This window comes from Takifugu rubripes, chromosome 17 (assembly GCF_901000725.2).
Source record: "Takifugu rubripes chromosome 17, fTakRub1.2, whole genome shotgun sequence".
Lineage (NCBI taxonomy): Eukaryota > Metazoa > Chordata > Actinopteri > Tetraodontiformes > Tetraodontidae > Takifugu > Takifugu rubripes.
Window position 1 is genome coordinate 5,895,687 of NC_042301.1, and position 23,573 is coordinate 5,919,259.

Consider the following 23,573-nt stretch of genomic DNA (forward strand, 5'->3'; position numbering starts at 1 on the left):
GTGTGTTCTCTGAGATTGTGATTGGCAAAGGTTACTCCTGAATAAAGGCCATTTCTTCTGGGAAGTAAACACGCTGCTCGCGATCCAGGCAGGTTTCTGTTCTACTAGATAGACAATTTACCTTGAAACAAGGATGTCGAGTGTTGGGGTTTGCTGACTGTTTCAGATGGTGTCTTGCACTGACCGTAGAATGCACCACTTACTACAACTGTTACACTTACTTCCACTTACTACTTTCTCCTCTTTATTCTTTGAGTATTGTGCCAACAGCAGCCACGTCTCCTGTCTGCCAATACCCTGCCAACAGTGTGCCAGGTGGTGGAGGGCATTATAATTTATAATATATAAATCCCCTCTCTGAGTGAAAAGTGCTACTCTTCCTCCTCAAACTCTTATCTGTCGTTGTTAACTTGAGAGAAAACCAACAGCAGCAGCAATGACATAAAGAACAGTTTGTAGACCCTTGTAATTACCACGATAACGCCAACTAGACCAGACTGACTCTTGTAGGAATGTTTCCGACAGTCCGTGAAAGCAACAGTGCATCCTGACCGCCGACCGGTTACAGCGGTTGTCTTCTACATTTCTCAGCAACACCCACTGAAAACCGGTGTCAACTCCAAATACACACTATCTGCATTGCAAGGTGAGTAAGACCTCTACACAAACCCTTTTGATTCTTTTCCATGTAGTTTAACTAAGGATTTTCCAGTGACTCGGTTTAATTAGACCCAGGTGTTTAACGTGCAGCTCAAATATTCAACAGGACATACTGGACATATTAGAATGATGCATGTATTTGTGTTTAAATTGGGGGAATAGATTCTGTGCCCGATAAGGTACAACGCGGCTCCATATGGACGGTTGATCACGTTGCGTGGTTGAGGGGCACACGGTGGTGGTCGCGCCCTCTGTAATGGCTGTTGTTGCTATTTTCTACCCTTCTATTCTAAACCGAGTTTATTATAGAGTAAGCTTGCGTCAAAACACTTTTTTTTTTTTTTTTGCTGCGCCTCACAATTAAAGTCGTAAGGATCTGTGCCATTTTGGTTTTTTTTCCTTCAGAAATTACTGATGGAATGGTTGCCTGGCGCCTCCCTTTGTTACATTTATATGTAGGTTGTCAGGAAAGGGAACGCCCTCCGCAGGCCTGCAGGCACGCAGACGCCTTCACGGGCTGTCGGGATTTTTAGCTTTTTGGTCGTGATTGCAAAAAAAATTCCAAAATTGCAATTTTCTCTTTGAAACGTTTGCCCAATTAAATTAGTCTGTATATTAATTTGAGAGGACTAGCTCCTATAGTGCTTAATGTGACTCATTTTTGTTGCATTATACATGACCATACAAGACCATACATGCAATCAAGGACATTTGGGCAGACAGCTCCAGACAAGCCTAATTCAAACTGGGACTTAAACCAGAAACCCTCTGACTCTCAGCCTAGTCTCCTACAAACACAGCTGTTGCTTTATTAGAGAGATTATCTTGATATATTTGTATAAATGTAGTTACGCAGGAGTCTCATGGTGTCTTCTCTTTGCGGTTAGCTGCCCGCGAGTCAGTGAATGAGTTAATGGAGAGAAGGAATCATAAGTCACAAGTCACCAAAATGACTTTCAAGTCAGGAGATCCATTCAGGGCTTGCAAATCAATAGTCACAACTCAATTCCAATGGCTTACTAATGTTCTTTTTACCCCTTCTGCCCATCCCACTTGGTATTAAAACCCCCAAAACATATACAGGTACCGGTATATAAAACACATTATATTTCATAAAAGCCCCTTTTCCATCCAAAGACCTATTTTTTATGACTGGAGATGCACCTTGTCCCTTTCCTTTCCATTTGTTTGGACCTGTAAACCCTCCGGCTCCTCTCCCAGCCCTCCCACAGACTGAGCTACCACAAAAAAATCCAGGAAAGCATCAAGCCACTTTGGTTATTTTGTCTCACCATGTGCTTGGGGAGTGTAAATGCAATTAATTTTTATTTAAACAAAAGCAGTCAGTAAGGGCATCATTGATACAAATAACCTCTGGTTCCTATGCAGATGATATGGAGCGTGATCTTCCTTGTGGGAGCTGTCACCCACAGTGTGGGTGAGTATCAAAATCTATGCATTGCTCAGCTGAAAGTCAGACCTGACCTGGCTTGTGTATAAACTGTATTATATAAATAATCCAGTGTTGGCCTTGCCTTCATCTCATCCAGCTGTGTTATATGTTTATCTGTAAAACCACAAATATCAACCTGATCTGTGTGACCACAAAGACCACCTTTGCATATGTTAATATTTGATATTTCCGGTCACAGAGTCTTATGCTGTCCGTGATCTCCATGAGCGTCTGGTTCATGGTCGCCAGCTGAAAATCTATCTGCCAAAAAGTGCAGAGAAGCTTGAGTTTACTCCTGCCAGCGATCCTGGGAGTACCAGCCTATACTGGAGGAGTGGCGGACTGAGGTGGGGGTCTGGAAGGAGCCTGAAATAGGTTTTTCCACCGGTTTTGCTGTTTCCGATGATCCTTATTCCTGTTTTTCTAAAGGGCAAGCAAAGGAAGGGTGTCTGGGACAGGAAGTGACCGACGCTGGTACATCGACAAGGTACAGACGTCATGTGATGGTGCAGAGGTCAACTTTTGATTGGATTTCTCGGCGTCTGTATGCTTCCTTAGGTGACATATAAGGACGAGGGGACATATACTCTGAGCGACTTCTGGAACAAAGAGATCTCCACCGTCAGAGTGGCCGTCACACGTGAGTTTCCATAGCTGTTCGTGGAAAGAAAAACCTCTTCTGTGTTCTGTGTCTGTATATGATGCACAGATGTATATGAGGTGTGACAACAGTTCACTTTTAACAAACAACCGCCGGCTCGGTGTCTTGGAAAAACTCAAGCAAATGAAGAAAATCTAATATGTCAGAGCTGAAATCCAACAGTGACATCTGAGCACATTTGTTACGACGGAACTATGTGGGGATTTTTGGGTATATTTATTCTCTGAAATGTGCCACTGAATGAGGGAAAATGTGATGGGGAAGTCAGTAATCCCCCCCCCCCCCGGTTTCCCAGATGTTTGGGAGTTGCCGCGGCAACCGCAAATGAGCTCAGGTTTGATTTGAGTGTTTTTAGAGCATCCGGATGACAGGACCTTTACTCACTGAGTGAGTAGGTGAACCCTGAAGTTCCCACAAGAAAACCCTTGACCAGGGGCCCCAAAACACTGGTGTCTGTTTGAAAAAATTTATTATTCAGTAAAATGCTGAAAAAATGTGACGTGAGGGAGGTTTGCTGTGTCCCCAACAGCCAGGCGTAACTATGTGAAATGCGTAGCTGGAGAGAGTCTCTACATCTCGCTCGAAGGCATTGAAGTGGCCGATGCTGACCTCTCCTTCTCTGGGGAGTATGGCAACGTCACACTGGTGAGAGGAGGGGTGATCGGTGGGGCAGATATGAATGTTGAGGTTATAAATGATATGTTAAATGTATTTGCATCCATTGATTCCGCAGGTGCATAGCGGTGCTCGCGTGTCGCAGGACCTGGCAAACTACTGGGACCGGGTTTTGACCCACAAGGCGAACATTGAGATCAGGAATGTCAACTACTCCGACGAGGGGCACTATACTCTGAGAGACCAAAGATTTCGGGTTGTGTCTGTCACAAGGATGGACATCACAGGTCGGTCACACTCAGAGCACCTAAAACCTTCTGATGATTGACGAGGAGGCCACAGTTTTACTCTGATGCAAGCACGCGTCTGTCTTTGACCGCAGATCGCCATGACTACTCAGCGGGAAACCCACTTCTGGGTCTTCTCCTCCTGCTGGGCATTCCAGCTGGAATCTGTTGCTGCTGCCGAAAGAATATCTTCAAGAAGAAGGCCACCACCGCTGCCACACTGCAGGTAGACCGGCCATGGGCTCAGGATATCAGATGTTGTTGCTTGTCCTTAGACGGTCTTCATCTATAAATTCCTTTGTGTCTTTTACTTCTCCTCGTCAGACTTCTCCTTCTCCAGCTCACACTTATGTCCCCAGTGGTCCCGCTGGGCCTTGTCCTCCCTTCAACACCCCTGGACAACCAGGAGATGTAAGAACCCTTGCCGTTGACTCCACCACAGGGTCCATATGATTCCTACCTGTATTGTAATGCTTGTTGCGTCTGCTGTGTTTTCAGATGTATCACCATGGTCCCGGCATGGTGCGTAACAACCTAAGAGATTGTGTCATTGTGGGATTTTCCACATCTGATCTGTCTCTTTGTTTTCCTTCACAGGGTCCTACAGTTCATCTCCCCCCTACAAACACTGGACCAGTACAGTGGAATGGACCCCCACCAGCCCCAGTTAGTATTGGTCAAAGCTGTCTGAATGAGGCACCAAAGCATTAACTTCTATGTTATTTTTATACATTCTCTTTTATTAAGGAAGAAATATCTTTTTTTCAGGGCATGAATCCAGCCTACCCACCTCAGAATCCTATTTATCCTCCTACCAATCCAACGATGATGCCGTCTCCACAGTGGAATGGCCCACCTCCGGGCCAGTACCCCCCTGGACCTGCAGTTCCAATGGTATTGTTAAATTCTATGTAGCAGAAAAAGAGAAAATTAGGGGACCTTTAACTTTCTCCTTTGGTGCTCTGTGGTAGAACGTTGTGGTACGAGTCTCTGGCTGCAGTGGGCCAGCATGTCCTGCAGAGGACGTCAAGAGTCGTCCAATATTGTCCTTCTTTTCTTCCCCTCCTGCAACATAGCATCCACCCTCATTCTGCTGCCCTGACGCATAACAGCACTGAGCATGGCAATGGCCACCACAAACCCATAAAACATCCTCAACATTGTCCGGCAGATGTCAATGGACATGAGCGCTCACCCGTCATGTAGGGGGAATCAGTGTTTATGGCCCATTTCAGCTTATCGTCCACGTCCACCTATAAATAGTTGTGCTCCTCCAAATATAACTAGCAGGAGCCGAAAGTCAACCAGATTATCGTCTGGCCTACCAAGTGGGGGTGGGGGACTGTTAGCATCCTATGCATCTGCATAGAGCAGGTCTGTGGTTCTCCTCTCTGAAAAGTTGGTGACTCTCTGATTTCCTGTGAATGAACAGGGCTACGTGGCTGCTCCGGCCATGTACAGCTCTGCTCCACCACCAAACACTGATCAGGCCGGAGAAGAGATCAAAATGGAGAACAAAGCTTCCTCGCCTACCGACGCTTTGCTGACTTCAACTGCACACGTATTAAAACCCGCCTTCCTCGCTTTCTTTCTAATTTCTTCCTTATTTCTCTGTTTCATATTTCACTATTTGCCGCAATGAACCTGTTAGGAGCACTTCTTTGTCAGGCCAATAACCATTTCCAAAGGATAATCCAGCATGCTCACTTCTCATCCTCAGAGATAATTTGGGTTCCAAATAACTGGATTGTCTGTCTGCAGGAAAAAGATCCCTCCTTGGCCCCGGAGCAGCACTCGTTCACCAACCCTTCCGCCAGTGCTTGCAAGTTTGAGATCGATGGAGAGAAGACCTCCACCAACTTCCTGTAGGGAAGCTGACAAGAGTTTGTTGTCACTGTTACTGTGCCCCCCGCCTGTATGCCCTCTTCTTCCACTCAGAGGCACGTTTAAATGTAAATGTAAAACAACCTTTCAAAGGGAATGAATGCTAGTTATGTTTTAGTCGGTATGTTCTAAAAAAAAACAGACTCGTAACTATACAAATATAAATACACCACCCCCCCCCTCCACCCAACCCCCACCCCACCCCAGCCCAATGAGTTAAAGAGAATGCCTCACTTAACTCTCACTGCTAACTAACAAAACCATGTTTATGGGCGTCTACAAGGTCAACATAGCTGATCTGGTTTGTTCCTATTGCTACTGTGTATTTGTAGGGTGTTTTAGAATGATTGTTTTAAAAGTTTTTTGTCCATTTGCACCACTGGTCCACCACCAACTCTCAAGCCTGTTCACTCTCGGCTTTGGGATGGAGACTCATAATATGCATGATTGCGCTGTATCGTTTCCAGCTCATAATCCAAACCTGGAGTAAACGTCCAACTTTTTCTGTTGGTAGTGGACAAATATCAACGTGTCTTGGATTACCAATTCTATCTGACCTGTATTGTCTCCATTGAGACAACCGTAAAGGTTGAGAATGTTTGTCTTACTGGTTGTCTGACTTCGCTGATTTCCTTTTATGAAGTCTGAGCTCTCTCTCGGTGATGCCAGAGTTACTTACGAGCCTGATCAATACCTCTGTTACTGTTACAGTGCCTGCCTCTGCATAGAGCTGGGAAACTTTTTGAAGATGTTAAAAGTATGTTAACCAGCTTTTATAACCTCCAGTTACCTTCAACAGATGTGGTCTTGTAAATGACCATCATTTGACATTTTAACCAAACATACGGTGTTCGCGAAGGGTCAAGATTAAAACAGCAAGTAGCATTTTTTAAAAATGTATTTAATCAGAATTTTCATACGGAAAAACACAACTACTGTTTTTACTTTCTTTATATGGGAGATGCCAAGGGGTTGTCCTCAACCTGTAAATGGAATAAAACAGTTGTTTACAGTTGCTAGTTTGGAACAATAAGCTGTCAACTGCCATCGGAAAGTCGAGCAGATGTTCTCAATTCTGACGCTGCACTGACATCCCAGTGAGTGCCTTCTCATCTCACCACTCTCTCTCAGATAATCAGCAAATAAGTTGTTTTATTTTGACCTTTGTGCAATAGATCCGTCATATCATCGAGGAGAATGTGGAAGAGACGTGCTCCAACATATTAATATTGTACAACATTGCCTTTGTACTGTAGTGTGTAGTTGCCTGTCAGTACATGAATAAAGTTACATAATCGAGATGGCTTTTGAACACCCCCTGATGTTCCTTTGTTCTCCAAACACCTAATTGCAGCCAAAATAAACCCCAAACCATATTTTTACCTCATTGGCCACAAGATGCATTTCCAAAATGCATCACTGTTTGGATTGCATCACTGCAAACTCTTTTGCTAAACTTCTGATGCTGAATTTTCTGGTGATTTGACCATCGATAGCGTCCAGCCTGATGTGCATATGAATTTTCTGGTGATTTGACCATCGATAGCGTCCAACCTGATCTGCATTATAGTGTTTGATGGGTTAAAAACTACCCAAACCTGGTGGTTTTGGTCCAGAGGCTCCAAAATCTTAGAGCAGTTCCCAAACCAGACTGTGGTACTGGCGGGGAATGGAAAAGTTAGCAGTGGAAGTCAAGACATCATCTATGAAGGTTTTTAGCAGAAGCTAAACCATTAGTCCAAGCACAGAAAAAAGAAGTCATCTCACGGAGAATTTATTTTGGTAAAAGAAAATCGATCAAATCATCACAACAAAAAATACCGCAGACATGTAAAACAAGCAGCAGCTGCCTGATCAGCGTTACTCATCTCTCCTCCTCCACCTCTCCATCTCCCTCAGCCGGCTCTCCAGGATCATCACCTGCTCCTCCAACTGAGATGTCTTATCAGTCACATTTGTGCCCCCTGAGGGTCCAACACCCAACAGGAAACAGACCAGCACCAGAACGCCCATTCGGATGGCTATGGTCTCTGTAGCCACGCTGCGGTCACTCAGGATGTAGACAAAACAGGCTAAAGCTGCACTGACTTTCAGAAGCCAGAAGGCCTGTCTCAGAGTCTTGGTCACCAGGTGAAACGCGAGCGAGAGCATCCAATAACCGATGAGAGCAGTCAGCACCCACTGGGTGACAAAGACCAGACCTTCGGGGGTGACTTCATGGATGGGAATGCCCACTGTGGAAATAAGAAAAGATAGGTAACATATTACAGAGAGAGAGATGGTTGGATGTGAGGGAGGGAGGGTTGAATGGAAGCTACCTTGAATCCCAGCAGTCTGGAGGAAATGTGAAACATACTGGAGAAGAACATTTAGACCTGCAGCCACATTTTCTGCCACAGAAGCCAGAACCAGAGAGAAGGCCTGGGGAGGAGCGCAGGTCACTTGACTTCCTTTCGCAAATATCAACATATTAATGAGGCTTTAATGAAAGAAATTAAACAAGTAGGAATAACTCCAAACAAAGAGTTATGTACGAAATATGTTTTCAGGTCCACATAAAGGTGCGTCTATAGTTGCCCCTTTTGAACAGCTTGTGTTAAATTGTTTCTACTTTATGGAACTCAGTCTTTATACATGGAAAAATATGAATGAAAAAAATTAACACAAACTTAAAGGCTTGTTTCCAGTCCTTTATGTAAGTGTACAATTCTGTAATCCTGCCATAACTCACCTTGGACACCGACAGTACGGTTTGCTTTCCGGCCAACTTGCCCAAGTAACCCTTTCCGTCTTCGACCAACTCATTCAGGGCCGCTTGGAGCTCCAGGATCAAACCGGACCGACTCTCCGGACCTCTCTCTGCCGACACGCAGATTAAGGCCGCGATGAGAACCCAAAGGCCCCGTCTTACCCAGGAGAAAGCCATGATCTGCTCATGGATTTGCAGCGGTGATGAAAAGTTCCTTCCATACAGGATGTGGTCACGGGGACAAACTTTGGAGCGCATGACAGATCGGCAAACGTCCGCCCCCTGCTGGCCCTCGTGGGTAATAACTGACTCGTTGGTGTTGCGAAAATATACTTATTCCAGAAGTTATTGGTTATTGCACATTGGTGGGTGGATTCCATATGTACCTTCATTAATACATTCAATGAACACTCCTAATGATAGTTAGACATTCATTACCCTGAAGAATAAATCTATTTGTAAAAAGTGCTAATATGACGTCAAGTGCTAGATCAAAAGAGATAGTACGATTTGTATAGGCTCTGTATAGTATCATTTGGGTGAACAAAATAAAAGCTAATGCTCATAGGTACAGTAGAAATGTGTTCCACAAGCAGTCACACATGCATACTGTATAAATGCAGAAATATATGATTAGAAATTATTCTTCATCTTAGAAATGAAAAATGAAATTAATGTGTGTTTTTAGCATTTTTCACTTTATTATAGGCCAGTTATACAGACACATTAATATGATTCATATTCTCTAATCCATTGATGCAAATATCTGTTATATCAAAATATTTGCATAGTTCCATAGATAACAAAGATATATGGAGTTGATCTGTTACATCACATTCAAGATCATGTTTATTATTTAAAACATTGTTCACTATCATTAAATCAATGTATAAACACGATCATATAGACGATTCTATGACACAAAACACAACGATGATGTAAATTCCAAGACAACAGCTCAGTTCAAAGGATCAGTACTTTGTGTGGAGGATGGAACAGCTTGAGTGAGCATCTAGAAAAACAGAAAATCATCAGCATACGTCATCGAATGCACTCAGAAACATGTAAAAGCCACATGACCTGATGGCTCTTCGGTGTTTATAAATAAAAGTTGTTTGAAAAAAATAATTCTTACATTATACTGTGCAAAGCTGTGTCTCCGCTTGAAGAGGAGGCCACAGAGGACGAGGGAGACGACTGTCTCAGCCAATGTGAAGACACATAGGGACCATTTGACTCCCCTGCTGAGCTTCTGTGGAAACAGCAACCAGCAACATTGACTCATACTAGTGTTGGGGGCAAAAAAGACTTCTGATGCCACAGGATGCCTAATAGCATAACGATCAGAGTGGCTTTAAAGCAGGAGATATAAGTAGCCAGGATGTGCTGTGATCTGTGGTTGTGACAATGGATGCGAGGTGTCCTGGGCTTTTAATCAGCTGTTCTTCAATCAATCAATCTTTATTTATAGTGTTACAATCAAAATTGTTTCTAGGTGCTTTACAGAACCCCAGGGCCTGACCCCCAACAAGCAACAGTGGCAAGGAAAAACTCCCCTTTAACAGGAAGAAACCTTGAACGGGACCAGGCTCATGTAGGGGGACCCTCCTGCTGATGGCCGGCTGGGTAGATAGAGAGGAGAAGGGGGGAGGACAGGTAGAGATCGAGCAAGTACATTAATTATGACAAACTGCTGGTATAAGAGTTGAGTGGGTCAGCGGGGTTGGCCCACTGAAGACTAAAGGCGAGCATCTATTTTACACTATTTGTTACATTTCAACAATATAGTCCATTCTCTCCTGTAGATAAATAAGGTTTCCTTTGTGCTCCCTGTGTCTGAACAGAGAAACTGATAACAGTTACTTTTTTCTTGTGGTAATGGCAATATTTGGACAAAATATAAGCCTAAAATACAGAGGAGCACCTTGAATTTTTTCCCCCCACTATATAAAGGCCTTGTCTTATCAGAAGCATAACAGTAACACACTTGATTCCAAGATGCAGTTCAAGGATATATTTCCAACTTTGCCTGTAGCAGCGTGATGGAAAAAGTGAAATAATAATAGGAATATTATATATTGTATATGACTGATCCTTTGAGTTGTTAGCAGTAAAACAATCCTGTCTTCTTGTAACAATCAGGCTTTGACTGGATGAGCTAAACTAGGATACAAAGAGCAGTTCCCATTTCTAATTTGTTATTATGATGAATAGTTTGTTATAACAATGCATAAAAAGCAGTCATACATATAAACAGTCCTTATACTGTATGAATAAAAAAAGAAACGTTAATAGCCCACTGAATTATGTACAAGCAAAATACATATCCAGTAAGTAAATGGTGATGGTGTGTGTGATTTTGTACATGTTTAACACAAATAATCTTTAAAATCCTGCTTTCATTGTACAACAGTAATAAATAGTGTACTGACTACGGCATAATATTGGTCATCACAGGAGTCATACGGGAGCTTGACACAAGGCACTTCAGGGTTCCTGATCAAGTCCACAGAATACAGGACCACAGCCACCACTGAGAGCACAGCAGACACCACACTGGTCATCAAACAGGTTCCCAGCTGCAGAAACACAAACACCATCATCATAACGGGAACGTGTGAGTCGTGGCCATTTTAGCGACATGTAAAAGGAAGCCTGGCGGTTCGATGGATGGCTGTGGAATTTATAGAAGCCGTCAGTAAGTGATGTACGTTGCTGGTCATGTTGGCTGTGGAGAAACGATGCTAGCATCAGTCACTGGACCGCTGGGTTACACCGGTCTTGGTGTGTTGACATTAATTTATTCAAATGGTGTCTGCAAGGATGACTTTTATCAAAATACCATGTAAAATGAGGTGGGAAAGTATATTATCATAAATTACATTTTTTTGTAAAGTGACTTACAAACCTACAAAACTGACTTTCCAGTGTTTGATGATGACAATAATGATAACGATGGTGAAGATGATAAAAGCCATCTCAAGAGTGTATACTTATTTCTCAACATATTGATCATCATATGGACATTTTGAGGAAAGCCTTCAGCCTTCAGCCTTCAATCCTTGTAAGTTCAACGGACAACGTCCCTCTGGAACTTCAAATGCCACCATTTTAATGATTTGTATGTCCTGAACATTTCATTACAATCTGTTGATAACTTTTTGATTACTGACAATCAGAAAGACATACATTAACTATTGTGCAACCTTGCTGGATTTATTTGTTTCTGTAATGTAATGAAAAGAAGAGTTTAAACCTTTGAACTGAATTGATAGTATTTTCCTCTGCTGCCAAAATTCAGTTAATAAGATACGCTGCAGCTAATATTAAACAACTAGAAAGCCAAATGAGACGTTTGAAGATACATTTGAAACCAAGTAAACAGGCACAAAAGCTTCATTTCTTCAGACAGATGACATCAGCAGGAACCAGAGAATGAGGAAAGGGGTGTTGAGTTGGTGTTGTGTAATGCTGTTCATAGGAAGCTTCTTGTGTGTTCCTACTTACTATCTTCATATTGCAGTGTTTGTCCAAGATGATCCCAGATATTCCAGCTGTTAAAAACTAGGAGACGCAGAAAGACACACAACCACAATGGAAATCACCCATTGAAACTCAATAAGAAAGCATCAAAACACAAATCAAGCAATGTTAATGTAGACTGGATTCTCTGATATGGCTCTATTATATTACAATACCGCCAGGCCACTCCACCAGGGGACCAGGAGCCTAACCACCTCCGTGACCTCTGTGAGGTGTAATGGAATCGAGTAGGACATGACCATTAGCCCCAGCATCAGCTGGGTTACCTGTCTCACACAGACAAAGAGAGAATGAGGATAAATGTGTGTTTAATGTACAAACACATTCAAAGCAAGGTTTTTGATCTTATCATGTAAAGATCAATGTTTGTTAACAGTCAATTAAGTTAATGTGTCACCCACAGGACATTCTTTCTGCCTGCTCACCCCTAAACATTTGGGCTCCCCTTTCTGAATGGCAGCTCTTAGAGCTTGTTGTCTGTCTACGAGCTTGGTAGCGTTCACATCCTCCAACATGTGCACCTTCAGATCCCTGGAAACTGCCACAGCCATCTCCTGCAGACGACAGCGGCAGGAGTTAGTTCACACCCCCAAAAACTTCAGGAACGCAACCCTGCCCTTCCCCCAGAGACTACTCCACAGCCCCAGCTAATGATGTCCAACTACTTGATTAAAAAAAACAAAACCCCATTTACTTCATTTGCTACACTGTTTTGCAAATGAGCAGAACTCCAGTTGTAATTTGGATTTTTAGTTTTAAGAGTAGCCTCACACACTCATACAATCGTATTTCCCTCAGATTGGGTTTAAAGGGTGATGAAAAGACTGATTAAGAGGATCCCTACCGGTTTGCCTGTCTGGAAAATGTGTCCGTGAAAAGTTTTGACCTCCCCCTGGATCACGGCTGATTTGAAGGTGCCTCCCGCGATTCACTTTGCTCTGCTCAGCAAATCTGCCTGTTACAAACAAAGTTTTTTGTATCTGCGTGAGATCCCCAGAGCTCCTCCTCTTCCTGTCGTGCTTTAATTTCCAAAATTCAGCTTTTTTTGTTTTCAGCCATTACAGGTTGATGTGAAGGACAGCAGCTTTCCGTCTGAGAAAGTCAGAGACATCCAATCTCTCCACTTCAGAAACGTCTCTGGGGCTCACCGTCTCACCAAAGGTTAGTAAGCCGCTCCTCTCATGTGAATTGCTTGGGTATTTTAGGACTGTGGCTCAATTTTATTTCCATTGGACCAGATCCAGGCGATAAATAATCAATGTATGTTTTCTTGCTGCGTTCATGCTATCATCAAATCTTGGCATGTGTGTTGCCGTGATTCCTAAAAAACCCAGTGCAACATGTCACTGAGTGCAAAGAGAGAAGACATCTTCGTTTTAGATATAAGACAAAATCCACAATAAACCATAAAATGATCAAATGGATAAAATAGTGTTTGTATTATTGCATTTTGCTAGTCGCCCCCTGCATCCCTCCTCCTCCTCCTCCTCCTCCTCCTCCTCCTCCTCCTCCTCCTCCTCCTCCTCCCGCTTCCCTCAGATTGTCACCACATCTGCTTCTCATCTTGCTACATTCCTCCTTTTGTCAGAGGACCCTGACATTTGGTTTTGATGAACTAACACAATCTCCACTTCCGCTGTTTCGCAACTTCGTTATTTTGCCCGCACGCACAAGCCTGGAGAGCGGCTGTTCATCCCAGCATGATTCCCGCTTGTTCTGGCCCCTTTGGCAACGTGATCATGACTCATTTATCCCTTGTTTATGAACACAACTCCATTTCTCTGGACTCTTGTGTGTCCGTTTACAACGTGTTCCACGTGATAGCTTAAACTGTGAACCATAAAAAAGGAATACGTTTTTTGGTAGTTTTTTTGAACATCGTACCTGCACTAAAATATTGACGCACATCACACTGCATTAGTGGCCTGGGTAGACTTCATTTTTATAATTTGGAATAAACAAACAGAAATTATTTACTAAATGTTTGTGTTGAGCTACTACTGAATAGTGCTCTGCCCAGAATCTGTGTTATAAATTACTGGAGAATGTAAAGAGCCGTGATTCTGGGCCATAAATAAATTGTCCGTGATTTTCTTCTGTACTTCCATTCATCTGATCTCATCCCGACTCTGTGGAAGCAGTTTATGGAAAGCCAAATGCATTCCAAGGATCCAGAAGACAACAAATGTATTGAAGTCAGCTTCCGGCTTCTCAGTTCCTCACAAGACTGTGCTGTCGCCACCAAACACTTCACCACGCTATGTCAGATCGCTCCTTAAACACCCCATTAACGGCACACTTCCCCTCTTCGCTCTTTGCTTCAACTTCAACCTTGTACAAATTGAGTTGGGCACTTAAATATTTATTCTCTTTTGCAGCGCTATGTCCTCTGAGGAGGTGCCAGTGGGGGGGCCCAGGTTACATCGCCTCTTCCCCTGGTTTGATCCTGAAAGTGCTGCAGTGAGCTCAACTCGCCGAGAATCAAGAATCCCCATATTAAGAGGCATTTGTCTGACTGTGGCGTTGCTTCCTTGTTTGTGCACAGGTGGTCACCATACTGCTGGGGCTGTTCCAGGTGCTAATGTCAGCCCTGCTGGTCTACACCGACACAACTCTGCCAAAGATCTTCATCCTGCCACTCCTTTTAGGGATTTTAGTATGTCTCATTTTATTCTCCTCAAGTGTCATAAAACATTTAATCAACACAAAGCAGCTTAAAATGTAAAACCCGCTACTCTTGTGTATGTGTGTGTGTGTGTGTGTGTGTGTGTGTGTGTGTGTGTGTGTGTGTGTGTGTGTGTGTGTGTGTACAGATTATGGCAGGGGGATCCCTCACCATGGCCAATGAGAGGAATCCCAGTAGATCACTGGTATGTTCCCATAACAACCTGAAACAAAGAATAATGGAAGATTTATAAAACTGTTGCATAGGTCTCAACACATTCCTCAATTTAACATTTAATTTAAAGGGACCTAAACAAGTTCATTAAGGAACTATTTGTTACTACCAACCATGTTATACTGAGTGGATCACCTGAGTGCCAGTGAAAGTATCTTTTTTGTTTGAGTTAGATGTTTTTAAGTTTAATATGATGGCAGATGACATGAGAAATGTGTCGACCTCAACACAGCTTCAGCAATGCGCGAGCAGCAATGTAGCCGGCCTGGTGGGGGCGCTGTTGGCCTTCTGCCTCTACTGCTACAGCCTAAGCGTGTTGCCAAAGGCCGTGTGTCCGCTGACCCCAACTCCCAGCTACTACCATTACTATAGGTCAACGTATTTTGGATGTCCTTTGGAACTCATGGAGGTCAGTTGTCTTGCCCTCCGATCACTAACTTTTACTGTCTTGACTGGAGAAAACGTTGCCGAGGGAATAAGTGTGATGTGATGTGATGTGATGTCACCCCTGCAGGCCTACACCTGGAGCATCATCATGCTGCTGTTGCTCTACAACAGTGGGGCCATCTTCCTCCATGGATTCCTGTCCCTGTCGGCCATCAAAACATTGAAAGCAACATGAATCACGTCTGTGGATTCACTAGTCAACAAATGTATTGGCATAATTTGTTGGATAGTTATATGATGGATGGCTGGTAAGGCTGGCAAGGGGCCTTGTCAGTGAGGGAAAGCATATGTAGTTCACTTTGTTTTTCTGAATAATAATGAGAGGTGGTAATAATGCATATTTACATGTATAATCTCAAGTAAAGGAATATATTTTAAATATTTTTCAATGCCTATTAATTACCAGTATTTTCCCTGCAGTCTGAAAATACTTCCTGTATTTCACAGTTTTGGAAGCACATTAGTGCACTTTGTTTTCATTTGATAGTAATTCAAAATTTAGGACATTAATGGTATTAGTGTGCCAGGCACGTTTTTGATCATTCAAATACTAATAAATAAAACCTCCCTGTGACATCTTGGAGCTAGTTTCTCATTTTACATTTATTTTATCGCCAGCTTGACACATTCAACAAGATGTACTATTCTGTCTTCATCTTGTACATGAAAGACAGGATTTTTTCTCAAGCAGAAATAAGAGCAAACATTGTTTAAAGATCAAAAACACATGATATTTCAAGTGCAAAGGTTCAAAGGAGCTTTGGTTGTTATAAAGCATCATACATTATGACAAACTCACAAGGTGTTTGGACAGCCAGCAACTGCAGAAATATAAAAAAACATAAGCCCAACGTTACTGGCATTGATTAGGACTACTTTTAAAGATCGGCTTGTTGCAAATAAACGCCACTTACATCTCACAGCTTTAACACCCGAACTCTTCCTATTGTGTTCTGACCGACACTGTATCCAAATCTGCAGTCCTTGTCACAACATCCTGAGCCCAAATATCTCCAGATCTGCATGAAATTTAAACACTTAGGCAAATTGTGGGTGGGAAGAAAAATGTTTTGGGGAACCCTAAAAACCCTGTGGACTGCAGAATATAATTTCTTTAGAATATTTTTAAATTTTTCAATATAAGTAGTGAAAGATTATAAGTAAACATCATTAGTTATACTGTGAGAGCTGTGCTACTGTTGTTGACTATGACTGCAGCTATTATAACTACCGTAGTCAAAGACACATTGATATTTGTCCACTACAGAACTATGACTAATTCCTGATCCTATCCATTTGGGGCAATCCCATAGAGAATCTTTTCACCAGTCTGGTTTGAGAGTCATACAATAGCGTGTTTACTAGCGCCTAGGTTTAATGCTGCATGCCCTTCGAAGCCTAACCCTTTGGATTTATCCTGGATTGGATAAATAGATGAAAGGATGATTCTAGCTTAAGACCCACAGAGGCTGCCCAGGAGACATGACAGAACCAACCCCAACATTATCTTTGCAGTTCTGAAGTGACACCGTCCAGAAGAAAACACGATTTGTGCGCACCTTGCACTTAGTGTTAGTCAATAACTTCAGTTCATTAAATTCAGGTTTTGGTCAACTGTCAAAAATGCATCTATATCAGGGAGATATATATATATATATATATATATATATATATATATATATATATATATATATATATATATATATATATAAGGGGGGTGCTGACCCTGTAGAATTTACTACCTAATGTAAAAGTATTATACATAGAGCCAATGTCATGAACACAATGGGTACCCAGATAATAGAGGGATGTGATATTTTCTAAATTAAAGCATATTTAGCTGCAGAATGCGTCACGGTCAAACTGAGAGACGTTCTAAGTTTATTACGGAAGTGCAGCTGCTTGAACATAACCGTCACATAGGAGTCCCTTGTGTCAGCTGATCTGCGGACCATACCATTACTCGTCCCTTTAAGGGCCGCAGTTAAAACACTGTACTTTGGCCATTGCACCCCTATTATACACTAGTGTGGACGGTTCTTAAAATGGCGGCGATATCTTTCTAAATGGTGTAAAACTTTCCTATTTTTAATTTCCTAATGGGCACGTTCTGGGTAGATTTATTACCAACAGGTGCATTTTAACCAGAGCATTAAACCCCATCGAAAATTTCTGTTGCTGCTGTTGGTCTGGACGAGGCAGAAGCTTCCGGGATTCCGTTTTTTGTAGCTCAATGCTGGGGCTTTCCTCGAAGTTGACGACGGCTAACTGCGTGACATTGTCTTCCCATCGACTGTTTTGGTCATCGGCTCGCTTGGAATCCGCCAACGTCACGCCGAATTGGAGGTTGACAGAACCGTCAAGCTAAGCTAACCAGGTCGCCGACAATTACAAAGGGGCGTTCGGCTTCTCGATCATTCAGATTCCGTCAAGGCGTACCGAGGATTGGGGGGCTGCGTGTCAAGTTGGCTTAGCTGAATTAAATAGGTGGTGTTGGATGTCACCAGCCGTCGGTATCAGCCGGTCTTTGGTTTGCTAGCGTCTTGTAAGTATCCTTGCTCGTTTCTTTGCGTTTCGCTTGAACGGCTTATTCTGTGTTCCTTTTCATGCGGCCCCACGGTGAATCTGTTGAACACTGCTCGGTGTTTCCTTTGGCTTTTAACAACACTAATGTTATAAACGTCTTACGCCTGCTTATGCTGATGAAATGCACCCAGTTAGCTCGAACGTGGTTATTTAATAAACACGGTAGCAGCTGTTGGAAGTTTACAGTGTGTGTTACGTTTAGTAGTTTAGCAATACTGACTTAAGTGAAAACATGCCTGTGATTGTTAACTTTAGGGGGCTAAACATTGTTTTTACCATGTCGCTTTCCTGGTTCCTGTTTGACTGACAGTCATCCTGGCAAATCAAATGGATAAGCTTCAGGACCTGAGCCAATCAGAGCTGCAGGAGCTCCTGGACAACCCCGAGAGGGTGGAGTCTATGGCGCTGGAGTCTGACGAGGTAAAGTCATGTCATGACTGCTGGAAAACATCTACAGACAGCAAATCCCAGTTAAACAATCTAGAACTTCCACATGTCCTTTACACTGTTCAACCACACAAGGCAATGCTTGGGAAATGCACTGTAGGTTTGTATGTTTACATGCAAAGAGCTGGTTTTAATTTACTTTTGATATAATCTTTTTCTCCTTGCACTTAATGTTACCTTTTAATTGTAGTAAACATGTTCATTTCAGTTGTATTTTAGATGCCCACAACAGCAAATAAAAATCCATGTTTAGGCAATAAGATATAGGACCCTCATGCAGTTTTACAAACGACTAATAATATGACAGCCAACAACAGACAGATGAGTCCAGAACATTTGATATGTATACGCTAGAGACAAGAGGCAAGCCAAGTACAGAAAGCTTAATCTAGATCAGTTTTAAGAATAACTGAATAAAATAAATCAACAAAATACCAAACCAGCAGATTGTAGAATTATGGATTGGCATAGGCATCCAGTGCTCAGCATTTCGGCTCTTGAACCAAATATCATTCATTTAGGGAGGTCGAATTGACTCCTTTTAGTCATGTAGAAAGTGCAGTTTAATTAGTATCATTTAGCTGAAACAAATGCCAAGTTTACTGATATGGGTAAAGAGGAACTGTTAATGTCTGATAAATGCACAATTCCTGCTACTAATGCAAGCCCCCAAGCGGAAATTGGTTATCACCGGGGCTCCCCGGTTGCTCAGTTCCTCAAACTTGAATTAGGTTGCAGAAATTATTATAGCATTATTTAGGAAATGTACATCTTGTTCCATTTAGATCCAGAATATTCAGCTCGAGAGAGAGATGGCCCTGGCCTCAAATCGCAGTCTAGCCGAACAAAATCTGGACATGAAGCCTCGTTTGGAGTCACAGAAGGAGGTGCTGGTGGAAAGATATGCTCAGCTGCAGTCTGTCAGAGAGACCTATCGGAATCACTGTTCCCTCAGAGGTAGGACCTGATGGATGTAGATCGGTCTGAGCTGTAACCTGTAATTTCATCTTATTCCTGATTTTGAATTGAGTGTTCTCTTCTACAGAGTCCTTTATACTTTACTGTGTGTTAATCTTTACTGGTTATCAGTTTCTGGAATTCTTTTGTATTATTACCGGTACATATAATCCGGCTATGAAAGTAAAGGTAAAAATAAAACTATTCTTGTGTATGACTATGGACACATTTTATCCTGAACTCCTATTTCAGTAAGAGCCAATAAAATGACAAAAAAAAGGTTTAGGGGCTTAATAGTCATTTTTAATTACTGTAGCATGATCTCGGGGACTTTGAGGTTGGAGCTGATTTTTTTTTAAAGGAAACGTGTGTCGAGGACCTCCATCTGGAAAGTATCCTCAGAGCATCATGCAGATAAATGCATTTAAACGCTTGTTAACTTTGCTATGTCACATAGCAACAACCACACGGTTTTGAAATGAAATGATGAGAAGATCAAGACCTGTAAGGAGGGAGGAAAGATGATTGAAACCTACATTAGTGAAATGACAGTGCAGGAAATACTGGAGATTTGATATCATCACCATGTTCTGATACTAAATGCTGCCAGATTACCGGCCAGTATCGGAAAATGCTGACCTAGATGTAAAGCGACTGTAGTGTTCATGTGCCATCTACAGTAATTGGAAGAGCAAAAAGAAAAATTATCCAAATATCATAAGCGGTTTCTCATCAGTGTGTAGAAAAACATTTTTGCATGTTTTCCCCCTCTCCTCGCAGATGGAATGGCTGGTCAGGTGTCTCCAGAAGCATTATTCTCCAGACTTCAGGCAGAGGGTAGCAAAACAGAAGCGGAGTCAGAGGTGAGAGCACAGAACATACACACTGGCTATTTTAGGCCCCATTTTCTGATGAAAACGGGGAACTTCTGTCACATCTTGGCTGTATGGTTATGTGGAAATAGCATTTTTAACCCTTGAACACGAGTGGAAACTTTTAATAACGCCCTAACCTCTGTTTTCCCTGTAATAGAGGGGTACAATCATTTGGGCATTATTGATTAATAGTCCAATGTATTTTGTGCTGCCATTAAAGGAGTTAATATTCCCTTTTAGCTTGTTGGAATTGGAATCTTTCCAGTGACATATTTTATGACCAAACAAACAATAGAAAAACAAGTTAACTCAACCAACCTGTAGCCTTACAGGTGGCTTATTTGTGTTTAGAAGTCCTTTTTCATCAACATGTACAGTATTCAGGCATATCTGTGTGTTTCAGGCCCTGGCTGATGAGTATCTGGAAGGTTTGCTGCCATTGGACTCCTTCCTTGACCATTTCCTTTCCCTCCGTTCCCTTGCTCATAAAAGACGCGTGCGGATAGAGAAACTCCAGGAGATGCTTCGACAAAAATCTGAGGGTAACCCCAATGCCATGGCGACGTCGACAAGCATTAACCAAGACCCCTCCTCCACGCCATCGCCATGGAATCAGCCGCCAAGGACAACTACAACAAGTCAACAGCAACCAAACTCCAATTCTCAGTCCTCCAGCTATCCGGACACCATGCAGCCCACCCCATCTGCAGGGGGCTGCTCCGGCCTCCCGTACTCCCCCTACCCCGCAGCTGCCCCAAACCCAACTCCCGTGGCTGCAGGCTCTGGTCCGCCCAACCCCCCATCACAGTTCCCACCATACCCAGGATCTGGTTCCCCTTTTTCCCCTGCAGGGAGCTACTCCGGTCCCCGGCCTGCTTTTGGGCCCGTAGCTTCGTCCGTATGCCCTTACCCAACCCAGCCCTCCTTCCCTTCCCCTCAACCACAGTCTGCCTTTGGCCAGTACACCCCCGTCAACCCCCAGAGTGGCTCTGTGGCCTACCCAGCTTCCTACAATTATGGCGGCTACAGCTACCCAACCAGGCCTGCCTACTCCAGCTCACAGTCTCCTCCTGGGAGGTTCAGACCAGGATATGGCGTGCCGCAGCCCTACTCCTGAAAACCCCACTGCTCATTCACCTTCTCATCCTCCACAAGAGGAGGACAGGGGAAACAAGAGGTTTCTTGCTTTACTTCTCTTTGCACTATCTTTGAACATCTCTCATTTCGTTCTCTCTTTCCTCCCCCCAACACTCACCCACCCATACTAGTCTCAGGTTGTGTCAAAATGTAAAAGTGCTCGTATCTCCATTTGCTCCCTCCCTCCCCTCCTCCATTTCCAGGTGTGTATGTGTGTATAGCTATTTGGCAATCAGAAACTTCTCGTAAACACACAAGTGCACTCTGTCTGATGACAACTACACAAAGAAATCAGTATTTGAAACTCTACATCAGTGTCTGGTAGCTGTTATAACACGTAACGTAAGAGCACAGCCTGCAGAAGACGGCCTGCGTTGTCGACCATCCCGATTGCGATATGTCGCTCCCTTCTTAGAAGCTTTGTTCCAACATGAATGAGATGAGTTGCAGGAAGCTTTCTTCGTGCGTCGATGCAGAAGTGTACCACTACACCCTAGAAACCTCCACCCTCATCCTGCCGATCGATCATCTTTTTAATGTCGAGGTTGCCCGCTGCGTCGAAACATTTTCAGCAAATAGACTGTAATAAGGGGTGGAGATTTCTCCTCTATATCCTGAACACAATGTTTAAAATAATGCAATTAAATTCAAACACTTTATTTCTTTAAACGAGTGTAGATGGATCCTGAGAGTTTTATCAATATATGCAAGTTACATTGAGACAGTATATGGAATTAGCGCTCAGAGCAGCAGAATGACGTCAACCGTGGGAAGCGTATTTAGAGACGATGATACCTACTGGAGTCTCTGTCACCCACATCACAGCTATCCTGACCACCTCTCTATCCCTCCACTCCTCTGTGTCGCTTCATCCAACAAGAACTGCCAGTCAAAGACCTCCAGAACTAGACGAAAATAGTTTTTATCGGTCTCACGGACTAAACATGGACATGTATTGTAAAGTGGAGTGGAATGACCATATAAAGCTTCCATATACCATATAAAGTTCTGTATCAAGTTTAACTCTAGTCAATGAAATTCAATGTTGGTAATTTAAGAATGACTTGTGTAATATAACAAAGTTGATGCCACCTTCTAAATCTGACTTTCATCATGGTTAATCTTGTCCTCCCAGACGGTTTTATTAACATTTTATACATGTATTTATAAATTTGATAATTTATAAATACATTTATCTCCCAGTTCAAGTGTCATCAGTTGGACGGGTGGGCTGGATCGACGAGCGGGACATCCGAGGTGCTACAGTGATGTCAGAAACTACAGTGCTGATTTTATCACATGTATTTATTGTAAATTCAATGTGTTGCTTTCAACTTGGGGGAAAAAAATCAAACAGGTATCTTTCACAAATATCGTAAGGCTGTCAGCATTCTGAGGGGAAAAAAGGGAATTATTCTTCAAATCTTTTTCTTTCAATCTCACAATTACTACTTTCACACTGTTGCATTGCTTTCAGTTATTGTGGGCTGTATGTGCATCGATAGCTGGACTAATTTATGTTTTCAAAAAGTATTCAATGAACACAGTAAATTAAATGGTGGTAGTTGTGATGACGATGATAATGATGGCTAAAATATATATTGAAAAAAACATGATTGCAAACATGAAATTGCAAAGACGTTTGATCGTGTGCATTAAAAAATCTGTTCGCAACACTGACACCCAATGGTTAAGATGGGTACTGCAGTCTAAATCACTGTCCGCTGTTCCTCTTCCTCCAAGCCAGCAGCTGTATGAGCGGTCACGATTGTGCTGAATGTACAAATGTTGAAACATGCCCATATCTCCTGAGTGCTTCGATGAATAAAATGAAGTTAGGCAACATTAACTGGTGCTCAGTGTTTAGAAACACGTTTCCTTTTCCAGCTTTTACCACTTGGTCATAAATTATACTGCTTTTATATTTAGCCTGGCCCCCTAGAGGCTACATTTAAATTGTAAAATAGGCTTTCTTTGGCCCACAAAGGAAAAATTACTTAATTTCACAAGCTGCCGAACCAGAATGACCAGAGTAGCTAAAGATGCTAACCACATAAACCTGAACAGACACTTTAGACCAGGAGTTCCTTAACAACTCTGACTTCACTGTTTACACACATAAATCCACCAGCCAGATTGTGTGAGGTCAGACGACGGCAGCATGATCGGCTTCACATATCCAAAGCATTGATTAAAATCTGCTGAGGACAGCAGGTATAGTAGTATTTCAGCATCTTTAGAAAAAAATGCAGGATGTGATGTATTAATGAATGTTGATTATAGACAAGACTCTTAACCTCTATTAAAACATCCAGTTTTTATTTTCTTCTAATGAATAAATCGTACTTGTTCCACCCGTAAGCTAGAATGTAT

General features: G+C 42.6%; 4 protein-coding genes across 6 annotated transcripts; 2 read left to right on the top strand and 2 right to left on the bottom strand.

Annotated features, from left to right (window-relative positions):
- Positions 1-513: 513 nt before the first annotated feature.
- Positions 514-6,865, top strand: LOC105418635 (uncharacterized). 2 transcript variants are annotated; one of them, XM_011618485.2, is made up of 14 exons: positions 515-646; positions 2,050-2,098; positions 2,313-2,460; positions 2,543-2,600; positions 2,672-2,753; positions 3,304-3,419; positions 3,508-3,676; positions 3,772-3,902; positions 4,001-4,087; positions 4,175-4,198; positions 4,274-4,342; positions 4,445-4,570; positions 5,109-5,237; positions 5,438-6,865. In XM_011618485.2, the coding sequence occupies exons 2-14, from the start codon at positions 2,050-2,052 to the stop codon at positions 5,543-5,545; spliced, it is 1,296 nt and encodes a 431-aa protein (XP_011616787.2). In that variant the 5' UTR covers positions 515-646; the 3' UTR covers positions 5,546-6,865. The 2 variants fall into 2 exon arrangements, with proteins under 2 accessions (XP_011616788.2, XP_011616787.2); XM_011618486.2 differs by lacking the exon at positions 5,109-5,237 and having other exon boundaries at positions 514-646; positions 5,438-5,575.
- A 453-nt stretch (positions 6,866-7,318) lies between these two features.
- Positions 7,319-8,582, bottom strand: tmem109 (transmembrane protein 109). The gene is made up of 3 exons (XM_003977340.3): positions 8,292-8,582; positions 7,879-7,981; positions 7,319-7,794 (listed from the first exon to the last, which is right to left on the bottom strand). Exons 1-3 carry the CDS (start codon positions 8,565-8,567, stop codon positions 7,421-7,423), a joined length of 753 nt encoding a protein of 250 aa, XP_003977389.1. The 5' UTR covers positions 8,568-8,582; the 3' UTR covers positions 7,319-7,420.
- Positions 8,583-8,986: 404 nt separating this feature from the next.
- tmem176 (transmembrane protein 176) lies at positions 8,987-12,886 on the bottom strand. The gene is made up of 7 exons (XM_003977341.3): positions 12,697-12,886; positions 12,278-12,406; positions 12,008-12,118; positions 11,817-11,873; positions 10,742-10,888; positions 9,445-9,561; positions 8,987-9,321 (listed from the first exon to the last, which is right to left on the bottom strand). Exons 2-7 carry the CDS (start codon positions 12,401-12,403, stop codon positions 9,268-9,270), a joined length of 612 nt encoding a protein of 203 aa, XP_003977390.1. The 5' UTR covers positions 12,404-12,406; positions 12,697-12,886; the 3' UTR covers positions 8,987-9,267.
- A 4,321-nt stretch (positions 12,887-17,207) lies between these two features.
- vps37c (VPS37C subunit of ESCRT-I) lies at positions 17,208-23,049 on the top strand. 2 transcript variants are annotated; one of them, XR_003891597.1, is made up of 6 exons: positions 17,208-17,743; positions 18,095-18,204; positions 19,017-19,188; positions 19,969-20,051; positions 20,467-21,240; positions 22,404-23,049. XR_003891597.1 is itself a non-coding variant. In XM_003977342.3 (5 exons), exons 2-5 carry the CDS (start codon positions 18,112-18,114, stop codon positions 21,178-21,180), a joined length of 1,062 nt encoding a protein of 353 aa, XP_003977391.1. In that variant the 5' UTR covers positions 17,209-17,743; positions 18,095-18,111; the 3' UTR covers positions 21,181-23,049. The 2 variants fall into 2 exon arrangements, 1 of the variants encoding a protein (XP_003977391.1); XM_003977342.3 differs by having other exon boundaries at positions 17,209-17,743; positions 20,467-23,049.
- The last annotated feature ends 524 nt before the right edge of the window (positions 23,050-23,573 follow it).